The following is a 12,212-nucleotide window of genomic DNA, read 5'->3' as shown; positions in this document are numbered from 1 at the left end:
AGTGTGTGTGAGAGTGTGTGAGTGTGTGGTGTGTGTGTGTGGTGTGTGTGTGGGGTGTGTGTGTGTGGGGTGTGTGTGTATGGTGTGTGTGTCCCTGATGGGCGACTGCAAGCTGAATTACAGGAGACACTAATATCATTCAGATAGTGCCTGATTCCAAAGAGGACTGGTTCCCGGACCCTCCAGGATACCAAAATCCGCGGATGCTCAAGTCCCTTATGTGAAGTGGTGCGGTATTTGCACATAACCTACGCACGTCCTCCCCTGCGTTTTAAATCATCCCCAGGTGACTTATAATACCCAACACCATGTGTCGATAACTGCTGTGTAAATGGTTGCCAATGTGCAGCAAATTCCACTTTTGCTTTTGGGGACGTTTTGGAATTCTTCCCCTCAATATTTTTTATCTACAGTTGGTTGAATACACTGTTGCAGAACCCGAAGATGTGGAAAGCTGACTGTACCAGGTCCAAGTCTGACAGTGTAATGTAACATGGGAAACATCTATGGGGCACGCCCAAGCCAGTAACATCACACCCCAGTCCTACCAAAAGCTCTATGAGGCGTCCTTCCATGAAACCGCTTTATTGAAATTGTCATCTAGGACTCTTTGGAAACTGACTAACTGTGGTATTTGGAAGAGGCCAGCACTCAGAACACAGTTCTGCATCTTTTTTGTGCCATGGAACTTTTTGGCAGTCTGGTAAAGCCTAACCTCTTCTAAAAATGGTTCCTAAATACCGAAAATAAAGTGAGATTACAAAGGAAACCAGTTATACTGAAATCCAGTCATGAGAACATTAAAAAACGCAAATAAACGTACCTTATTTAATAACATTAAACAAGCTCTCGTAGAAGATTTTGATTTTTGTCAGATTTTGGCGGGGCGGGGTGTTGTTTTGTTTTGTTTTATAACATGAGCTCAGATTATAAACTCCTGGAGGGCAAGGACAGTAATTTATTCATCACTAAATCACCAAAGCAATGTGTGGCCTCATTCCCTGCCCAAGGCTGACCAACTGAAGGCTCCCAGGCTAGCCCTCTCCACGTGGCCGGTCCAGATACCAGCGCCCGAAGTGGGCCTGACAAGCAGGGTTCGTAGGCAGGTCCAGTCTGCAAAGCAGGGTGTGCAGACACCAAAGACTTTCTTAAGGGTACACAGACTCAAGTAATTTTAAGGGAATTCATTTCCAAACCTTCAACTTTCATATATTTTCTTTCCTAAAATTCATCTGCCTGAGAACACACTCTTGCGAGGCAGGTGCAGTCCTCCTCTTCCACCTCCCCTTTCGCAATCCTCCTCCCCTCACTTCACACACAAAGGCATCCCTCTCTCCCATCTGGAATGCTACTAGCACTGCCCTATGCAGAAACTCCAGCCACCAAACAAAGGGTCAATTCAAGACACCCATGTTCCTGTTGACGCAGGGACCAACTCCAAGGTCACAGTCAGAAGCCTCGTGCAAGTCTCTGGCACTTTCCAGTTCTTTACTTTCAACGAAATTGAAGGAGGATCTTGGGGAGGTGTCATCTGATAGATTACTGAAAATCAAGTCTGATGATAAATTATATTTCTTGATTATGGAAGGAATTCAATAACTGAGTGACAAAGCTATCATTCCTATCTATTTACATAAACAAGATTTCTGAGCACTTAACATCTACAGATAAGTGAAGAGTAAGAATAAAATTGATGCAGAATATGGCCTCACTCTAACAATAAGGAATATTCATCCAAGAACTAATGTGTTTAAACAACGGAATCATCTAATTTCCAATAAATATTAAACAAAAAGTAAAACTTTATCAACTTTTATAATATCTTATTTTTTTGATCAACTGTGCACTAATAATTATTATGACGACAGGGGCTTCCCTGGTGGCGCAGTGGTTAAGAATCCACCTGCCAATGCAGGGGACACAGGCTCGAGCCCTGGTCCGGGAAGATCCCACATGCCACAGAGCAACTAAGCCCGTGCACCACAACTACTGAGCCTGCGCTCTAGAGCCCGCGAGCCACAACTACTGAGCCCACGTGCCACAACTACTGAAGCCCGCACACCTAAAGCCCGTGCTCCGCAACAAGAGAAGCCACCACAATGAGAAGCCCGCGCACCGCAACAAAGAGTAGCCCCCGCTCACCACAACTAGAGAAAGCCTGCTCAGCAGCGAAGACCCAACGCAGCCAAAAAAAAAAAAAAAAAAAAAAGTATTAAAAAAAAATTATTCTGGTAACATGATCAGAGAAGATTTTCTTTTAACACTCACACCTTTATTGCTAAAGGAAATGACAACACGCACTCATATTTGAAACGCACACTTCTGTCGTAGGGAGTATGAAAGCGTGATCTGACAATAGACTCTCAAGCACAAAACGCTTTACATCAGGAATAAAGTCTACGGGGAAGTAGACTGGAAAATTACTAGTTACATGTTAGGAGGGGGAAAAGATAAATTGTAAAATATTACTGCTAAAGAGGAGCCCATTTACGTATTTTTAAAACGGACGATAATGGGTATAAATGACGATGGCAGCCAAAATGCAGTGGATGTATTTAAAAAAACGATGGGACAGTTTTATTTTCAAATGTCAGTATTTATGATACGTTAGAAATTACATCCTTATGATGAAAAAAGTGTACGCCAATGTAAACCTGGGAGGGAGTATATGGCTTTTTAAGCAAAGCTTTTTCAGGGGCTCTATGAGGAACATTTTTAACTTTGTACCTAAAAGGAAGACAGGAACTCCTGGGGGTGCTGAGCATGCGCCACATCTCGGCTAGGTTTATTAGACTCTGGTTTTACCTAACAGAACCAAACTAGGGTTATTAAAAACACTTTCTAGAACCCAGACAGATGGCACCACTGAAGGCCCTACACTGTGTTAACTGTTGTTCCACTGAGGTGAAAGCCATTCTTTGAATCCCAAGGCTGATTACGGCACTTCTCTGCTCAAGAAGAATAGAGTTCAGACTCCGCAGTTAAAGCGCTCAGTGATCTCCGTTCCATCGCTCCAGCCTCAGCTCCCACCAGACACAAGCATCTGGATTAGAAGTTGTGTTAAAATGAACTGAGGCTTCATCTCAGCTCAGCGGGAGGCAGTGCCATGTTAAACAATGTCTATGAGAAATGCAAGAAGGAGGAAGGGGGTAGCACCTGGCCCGCACGTCTGCCCCGCTGCCCCGGATTCAACTGAAGCCGGGCCCCTGCTGTTGCCTGAACATGCCCCGCGCTCTCCCACCTCTGCGTCTCCTGCCCTGATGTTTTTGGGTTTTGTATTTTTTTATTTTTTGTATTTTTTTTATATTCTACTTAATTAATTTATTATTTTCTTTATTTTTTTGCCTTTGTCGGGTCTTAGTTTGTGGCACACAGGGACCTTCGTTGAGGCATGCGGTCTCTTCGTTGCACTGCTCGGTCTTCTCTCTACTTGAGGTGCGTGGGGGATCTTATTTCCCTGACCAGGGATCGAACCCACGTCCCCTGCACTGGAAGGTGGATTCTTCACCACTGGACCACCAGGGAAGTCCGCTGCCATGACGTTCTGTCTGGGGATCCTGTGCCACGTCGCCACAGAGCCGCGCTTGGGCTGGACTATCTCGCTTGGATTCCTGGGTGTCCTCACTTACCACCGGCGTGACCCTGAACGAGTATGTTCACCATCTCGTGTCCATGTTCTGTCACCCTCCTCCGTCCCTGCATTGTTCCGCGACCCCACCATGGAACTTCCCACAATCTGCCTGGTAGCAGGCTCTGGGCACCCAAGTCCCTCATTGCCATTTCTGTCCATGAGCGAGGGAGGTGCCGTCTGGCAGAGTCCTTTGCACATACAAGACAGGCGTTTAAGCAATGTTCTACAATGACAAATCCTATTATCAAAACCTGGGCCTTTCAGGGCCAGAAGGAGCCTAATTATTTAGTTAATACTCGATTTTTTAAAAGAAGATCAATGAATGGCCAAGCTATGAAAACTGTTCTCAACCAGAAACAGGTTTACCCACACTTTTGTTTTTTACCACCAAACTTTAATGACGTTACAAGTGGGTGGTTTTCTACAGACAGATGGGGAGTTATCTGAGAATAGGAAAAGTGAAGGGAGGGGGTAGGAAAAAAAGGAGGAGAAACTAGAATTTCTTGATTTTGATCAAATCGTGAACCAAAAGAAGAACGGGACACAATGGCAGCGAAAACATGCAGAGGAAATCTCGCCCACCAGCAGTACGTTTCTTTCCCCCAGTTAATTTGAGGAGAGCTCTGAGACCTCTCCCAGGCTCCAGCAGACCCGGCTGCTCCGACCACAGGCAGGCAGGCAGGATTGGTGGGACCGTCTCAACACCGTCTGGATGGTGAACAGGGGGAAGAAATTCTTGTGGCCTCTCATAAAGGGTGAAAGAGACGTTCTCCGTAATGAGGAAACGAATTTTTTACTTATCAAGCTCCTTCATGCCTTTTTTTTTTTTTTTTTCTTTTAAGGGCTGTTTGATAAAACACATCATACTGAGGAGCCATCAAAGAAAATGAAACCATAGGGACATCTAAAGGGAACTCCAGGGCTAGATAGAGCCGCCTTTGGGGTTTAGCCACAACTTCACAACTTCTCCCCATTCTCCCTCCTGGCCATAGACAACATTCATCCAAAGCGACCAGAAGATTATCAGCAAAAGTTTTAACAAGAACCAGACCCTCATCTTCCAGTCTTTCCCCCAATCCAAAAAGTCATGAAAACGGCTTACAGAATCTCTTCAGCATTTAAAAATATTATGTTTTGCGTCCCTCATACTGGAAAACGCACGTCTACGCATGACAAATGCGTGGATTTCACACGAAAGACAGCAACATGATTTTACTTCCATAACGAAGTTCCCACTTCACCTTTCAGCCAAATTCAGTCTGTTCTAAGCTCACCAAAAGCTCCTGGGTCCTGAAGGCATTTACCTGGTCTGACAAGGAACAGTTTACAGGCAATTAAGACATGACCCCATAGATCACCAGATGGGGGTCAAGTAACTTGAATTATTAGAAAGACATCTACCGCTCCTCCTAAACTGACTTGAACTATCAGAGGTATGGGCTGCCCAGACTTGCTCAGCAGAAAGTGCTTTGGAATGAGAAGCGCTGTTCCCCCAAGAAGGCAGCCCCGCCCTGCTCAGAGCCCGGGTGCAGCTCATTTATCCTCTTCATGGAATCTACCCGAATTACCTTATTTGTGTTCATTTATCTGTCTTTGTTCCCCAACAGAATGCAGGCACCATTAGAACTGTGTGTCCACCGTTACTTCTATCTCTAGAGCTTAGACGGTGCCTAGTTACACAGTTAAATGCCTAATACTTGTTGAGTGACTGAGGAAACAAATAGCACAATATATTCTGGAGCCAACACTCCTACCTGCGATCTCAAATTCTAAATATTGTTCTATTCACAAAATCCTCCTTCGTCACCACTTGCCTCCATCTTCAACCTCTACATATCAACTCAACTCAGTTTACCACCGACCGAGCCCCACTGGGAAGGAAGGCGCTCTGAGACATGCACTGGCCCTCAAGAAGCACATCATCCAGCAGGGCAGCACCCAGGGGCCAATTCTCAGCTTTCCTAGCACGATCAGCCACAGTACAAACTTCCTTCGCACCCCTTCCCCATTATTCTCCTCCCAATCCCTACTTCTGACTCGGGACATCTCACCCTAGCAACCCCAACTGGATCCTTATACCCTAGAGACCTACTGTCTCCTCCCCGCCCCCTTTTCTCCAAATGCCCTCATACCCAAGGCCCCCCCTCCGTCAGCATCCTCACAGAAGACCCACACGACATCCCTCTCCTCTCAAGCCCTCCAATGACAGGGCCAGCAGCCTCGTTCTGGGCGCATTCCTTCCTGTCTGACCACATCACCTACCACATCTAGCCACTTTCCTCGTGGTAACATCAACCAGCCAAGCCAGCCTCCCCGCGGTGTCAGTGATCTGACACCGCGCTAAAAGGCCCTTTCTCTACCCTACTTTCTGACAGCACTCTCAGGAACATGAAAATCTTGCCCAGAGCCCCTCTGATACTGTGTTTGCAGCCACAATTCCTGGTGCCCTCCCTTTATCCCAACCTAGCCATCCACTTATGGCTGGAACTCTGTGAAAACATCTAAGATATAAAACTAGAAACTTTCTTTTATTTACTGCTGCACAGTCACTCTGAATCCCACACAATCTCTACTTCTTGACTGTGATCTCTAGCCCCTCAGCTCCTCTTCCATGTCCGTCCTGTTTCCCCAAGTTCCAGATGCGGCCTGGACTATCAGTTATTTCGGCAATGCGATCAACACTGGTAGACATGCCTCAGCATCCTGGCCTTGGACCAGTCTTTCAGTTAAGTTATGTAAAGGACAGCCCCAGTCCTACCACTGCCCACATTAAAAGATATGTACCTATTCCTCATTGCCTATTAAGTTAAACACAATGTTTAACAAATCAAGCAAATTCCTCTCCTGCCTTTGGGGCGACTCCCTTTCGGACCCCGTGCCAGGTGGCTTCTTCACTTTGTCCGTCCTCCTGCCCCTGAACATAAAGGGTCCCTACGAGTCTCTCCTCCCGCTGCACTGTTACCCCTGGCAACCTCATCCGATCCCTGCCCTGCACTGACTAGTTCTGTGGTCCTCAGTGAGCTAATTAACCTCTTCAAGTCCAGTTTCCTCAACTGTGAACCCTCTCCGCAAACGAGAAAACTCTCCTATCTTTAGACCTTCATGTCTAACTGCTACACCCACCTGCATCTTCTACAATCACCTCAAATTCAACATAAACTCTCCTCTCCTCCCCTAAAGCAAGGACTCCTGATTTCACAATTTTATTAATAGTACCAACAGCCTCCTCCCTTGTACCAAAACACAAAATCTTAACGGCATCTCTCCCCTTTTCCCCCTCCTCCAATCAGCCAGGCTTCTCCAGAGAGGCCACGCAGTGTAGTAGGTTAAGAGCGGGGCTCTGGAAGCACGAGGCCGGGCTGGAAAGCAGGCTGTACCAATCGCTCTGTGACCTCGGGAAGGTCCTCCCTCCCGTCTGCGACCCGGCTGCTGCTTCTGCAGAACGTCAATAAACGAGTCAACTCATGTCAAGTGCTCAGCACCTCGGCACACAACACGGGTCTTATCGTAACTCCACAGGCCTCTTGATTTTAATCCCTCCTCTTGATTCTCAGGGCCTCTACCTCAGTTCTTCTCAACGTTGCCTGCACGTAGAGCCCCAGCACCCTGGCTATACCCCAGGTGAATTAACTCAGAGTCTCTGGGGTGGGACCCAAGCCTCCACTGTGTGTGTGTGTGTGTGTGTGTGTGTGTGTGTGTGTGTGTGTGTGTGTGAAAGTTTCTCGTGTGGTCCCAGTGTACAACCAAGGTTGAGAACGACTGCTATAAACTCGGGGCTCTCCACGTCTCTCGCTAGGACCAGAGTCCTTATCCCATCCTGTGGTTCTCAGAGCCCGGAACATGGACGCCCGAGCCCCACCTCAGAGATTCTGACTCAGAGCACAGCCTGGGCACTAGGACGTTTTAAAGTTCTCCAGGTGATTCTAACGTGTAGCCGAGTTTCAGAACCGTGACCCCCCTTCTCCACCCACCTCCATCCATCATCCTGTCACTGCCAGACTAATCTTCGGTGACGGTCCCTGGCCTATCATTCCCCATATTCAAACATATGTAATTAGTCCTTATTTCCTATTAAATTAAAGATAAACTTCTCTTCCCATAAAGGGTGGCTGGCTTTAAATAAGCCGTCTTAAACACTCTTCCACCCATAGCTTCCTTCAAACTGGGTAATCGGCTACTAACCAGCTACTCACATTCTTTTATGCCCTTGTTCTTCCATTAACCTCTATCAACTCTGCCGGTTAAAATGCTATCCATCCTTCAAGGTTCCTCTCAAATAACACCTCCTCCTCAGCGTCCTTCCCGATCTCCTTATTGGAGAACACAAAGCAGCACGTTCACCCCTGCGTCTCCCGTGGACCCCAGCATACCGGCAGGCGTAGAAGAGGCACTCGAAGCGGGGTCTGCAACTGCGCGGCTGCTATCTGCTCTCTAGGTGGCCTGTGGCAACAGCATCCAACTCAAGCACTCATTCTCACCCACAGGCAAAATCAGTCAAGGGTGCCACACTGCCAGGCAATTATCAAGGTTATGGTGGCTCCTGCAGAGATCTTAGCAGTTAAAGAACAGATGACGTTTATTTGTCTAAAGCCACCAAGAAGTTCCTTCCGAATACAATATTGTCTTTAAATTGTTTCTAGAAATCTAAGCTAAATACAAAACGTATCACTTGAATAACAGAAGGACGAACAGCAATGGGAATGGAAGACTCAACCAGAGGAAGAATGACGACGGTGAACAGTGGATAAAGGGGTCTCACAAAACCCAGCAGAGCCTCACACAGAGTGGGTATGAAAATGCAGTGGAATTCAATTTGATGTCAGGCGAAAAAGAAGCCCCTCCTCTCTCTTATTCCCTGTATAATATTATCTAAGGCACACCTAGAGTCGGTTACCCAGAAACTGACAATGACATTTGGTTTTGCGCTCGAAGAATCCCTTTTGTCCAGATATTCATCTGAAGGAGAGGGCCTCTCCTATACATGCATTTCCTCCTAACAGAGGAATTCTCCACGCCCTAAAATTATTTCAAAGCAGCAGAGGACAATATGGTGTGATGCTTACTGACTCTAAACGTGTGGGCAACTGAACGATCCCTCTGAAAGCCTGCCTAAAAGCAAGATAATCTAAACGGATCCTTGGAATGTCTGACAGGGGTTTTTAAAGAAAGCGGGTGGGGAGAGGACAGGAGGAGGGAGGGAGGACAAATGTGAGCTGATTATCAAGTCAGAGAGTTCTAATGAGGAAAACAAACCGCCAAGGTCAGACTGTTCTGGGGTGAAAAACTTGGGACGCTGACAAAGAAGTTGGGCTCTCCCAAAGGACAATCTGAAAATAATTTTCTAACTGCAGTTATTGCTAAAAGATCGGAGAATGCCATTTCTGTGGACTTGACAGAGAGGGAAGACTCCAAGTACTGAGGGTCCATCCCACACTTGACGCTGCTTCAGGAGCCTGGAACAGCTGGGGACACAGGAGTGGGAACCACAGACACCCGGAGCCCAGTGTTTTCCACAAGCAAAGCTATTTTAGATTCAGATTAATGTTACCTGGGTTTTGGGTCCAGGTCAACTGGTTCCCTTACTAAGACCTGGTTAAATTCCTTTTCTAACACTTTCCTTTCAAAAATGGATAAGCAAGCCTGTTTTTGTACTGTTATCCTACAAAACCCTAGATAGAAAAGAAAATGACTAATTTAGGCTGACAGTGCCTGTTTGGAAAAGCAGCTTATTAGCAAATGTGACACCTCCACAGACTTCAACAACAGAGGCTCCCAGAGAAGATTCAGGGCTGTTAAGAGGAGGAAAGAGATTGAAGTAACATAAAGCAGAGCCCCTGATGATGGGTCATCCTTTCCTCCCACTCTGCCATACTACATAATACTCGTTAACGTGCATCTCTGTAGTCTAGAAGGTTCTGTTTTATTACCGCTGACGGGAAAGATGGGGCAAAAAATAAATTTATAATCAAAACTTACAAACCGCCTGCAAGAGAAAACCAACAGCCCTTAGTTAGTACTAAAAGGACTCGTGAGTGTGCAGGTGTCCATGTTTTCAAATTTCTTAACCAGAGATGATTCCATTAGCTTTAGACAAAACATCTGCCAACGTTTTACCTGGGAAGTAAAAGGGTGGGGGGCAGCAGGCCGAGATGCATCAGGTCCAGATTCGACCCACACCTGTCAGGCATCGCGAAGTTCGTCCTTTCCCCCTCCTCCTCCTTTTCTTATTCCTCAGACAAGAAAACTAAGACCCAAGCAGGGGACCCAGTTTCCAGAGAGCAGAGGGGAGCGTAACACCCTGACCCTGCCCTCCCCCAGAGTCCAGGGCCTGCACGTCAGTTGTGCCCTCGGTGCCCTCGGAGAACGCGGGGCAGCGGCAACGAAGCAACACTGACTCCACCGTGGCCCGCATTCTCCTACTTCCAGAATAGAGGCCCTCCTGGGGCCGTCAGGGGTCGTGATTTCTGACCATTTAATAAAATGATCCAGAATGACATAGTATACACTTAAAAAAGATAAAAATAAAACAGGCTCTAGACACGTTGGACTCTTTAGCCCTCAGGCCACGTGATGTAATTTCAGTGAGTCTGCTCCATTCTCTTCCTTTGTGATTCTTTTTTACTTGCAGCTTTCCCTGCCTCCTTCTTTTTAGTTCTTTGGTATGTTTATTTGAGAGTTCTTCTGTTTGCTACTGCTTGGATTAACGACATGCCATCCAGCCCTCTGCAAGGGAAGAAAACATTCCCAAAGTGACCAAATAGTGGGAGCACACTAGAGGTTTAGAGGAAACCGGACAGGAAGAGTATATTACGCACATCTCACCGTCACAAAAAAGACTGCCCAGGACAACCGGCCAACCATAAGAAAGAGATGAGCAAACAGGTCATTCTCTTTTGAAGGAGCGACTGATGGGTTTCGAGGGAAGGTGGGTTAGCCAGAGCAGGCAGCCTCGCGCCGGGCCACCTGCGGAGGCGCCTTCCTTCTCACTCTCACGGAGGACCCCTGCGACCGTACGCACCAGTAAGTATCAAGTGATGCTGGCAAGGAATGGGCTTTTTAAAACTGGAGTCTAGAAGAGAAAACCACAGACAACTGGAAGGGGCTGGCTGCTCCTTCCAAGGGAAGCTACCAGGAAGAAAATAACAGGGAAATGTCCGGTTAATTCTGCTGGAGTTAGAGCGCGCACTGGCCCCGTGCAGGCTGAAGGAGAAGCTCTCCTTGATTGTACCAGTGCCGGGCTCAGCCACGTGGGCCAACTCCACTGAAGTGATCTGAGGATATGGGGGGTTGAGAGTAGAGGTGGGGCGGGGAGAACAGCCTCTACTAGGTTTCCCTGCTATTCAACCCAGTCAAACAGTATCTTCTGATGATCAACTTTGCCCCAGGCCCTGGGCTATGTTCTGGGGATACAAGACTCTAGCACTTAGCTAACACACTAGGTATGTCACTTAGTGATCTTGTTTTCATCTGTCTTCCTCACTAAAATGTCAGCTCCATGAGGATAAGGATTTCTGTTTGCTCTCTTCACTGCTGTATCACCAGCACATAAAACGGTGCCTGGCCGAGCGTTGGCGCTCCACAGACGTTTATGAAATAAATGAATGACTTTCAATCCGTAATCTAAAATCAGAATTAAGTATCCCGGTAAACACCATGAAGGGGTCATCCCATCTTCGCGCTCACTTGCCGTCTGCCAAGCCCCAACACCAAACTCAACAAATGCAAAGCTGGAGACACAGACCTGGGCCTGAACACTAAGTGGTGAGCAAACTGCAGAGACTGTCTTTCTCCTTTGTGACCACCAAACACAGTCTGCTTCCTAGCACCTCAGTACTATGCTGTATAGGTGTGGAAAATGCACTGGAATTTACCCATATAAACATACTTTGGAAAAATGTCCTAAAGCAAGTTCTGAAACATAGTAAGTATCACTTAGCAGCATGCAGGGTATTAGGAGAAGAAGAATGAAACGCTACTAGGAAATATAAAAAAACAGGCTGGAACTCTAGTGAACAAAGCAATTAGGGCGCTACCAAGGCCATTACTACTTCTACCTAAGAGAGACTTTAGATTTAAGACATAAGTGTGCCAGGAGAGAGGAGACAGCGCTAAATGAGTTACTTCCTCTCAATGCAGGGTTCCCTTTTTTTAAAATTTAATCTCCTGTTTCCTTCCCCCAACCCTGAATTCTAGTTACCAGGCTAATACGGTATGTTTCACCTGTGGAAATATAAGGCTCCAATGTCACTATCCACAGAGCGTTCCATGCATACACATTAAAATTGACTCTAGTTCTGTTGCTAAGAAACCGCAGAAGGAAAGGGCTTTCCATCCTCTTCATTTATAAAATACCCACTTTGTCTATGGGAGAACAAACGCAATCTCTCAAGTCCCCTTGTGCCCTGTTCTCATTTTAAAAATGAACAGAGAAAGATGATGGAGAGTGGCTGAAAGTGTATGCCATCTCCATTTATTTTTACACGTCCCTGAAAAGGAGATGGAAATCACGGCTTCAGTAACCCGCCGCTCTAGGACTTACTAAGCTTCCAAGCTGAAGCTTCTCCCAGCACTCCCCGGCTTC

The 12,212-nt window shown here is 46.7% G+C and overlaps 1 protein-coding gene across 1 annotated transcript in view; it reads right to left on the bottom strand.

Annotated features, from left to right (window-relative positions):
* The window catches only part of RERE (arginine-glutamic acid dipeptide repeats), a 310,240-nt gene that overhangs the window by 25,213 nt on the left and 272,815 nt on the right, over positions 1 to 12,212 (bottom strand). The window contains 1 exon segment of the mRNA XM_028488064.1: positions 8,226 to 8,280. Coding sequence (XP_028343865.1) covers positions 8,226 to 8,280 — 55 coding nt within the window.

This window comes from Physeter macrocephalus, chromosome 3, assembly GCF_002837175.3.
Source record: "Physeter macrocephalus isolate SW-GA chromosome 3, ASM283717v5, whole genome shotgun sequence".
Lineage (NCBI taxonomy): Eukaryota > Metazoa > Chordata > Mammalia > Artiodactyla > Physeteridae > Physeter > Physeter macrocephalus.
The sequence above is the reverse complement of the archived record's forward strand: the minus strand, read 5'-3'. Positions and strand labels throughout refer to the sequence as shown.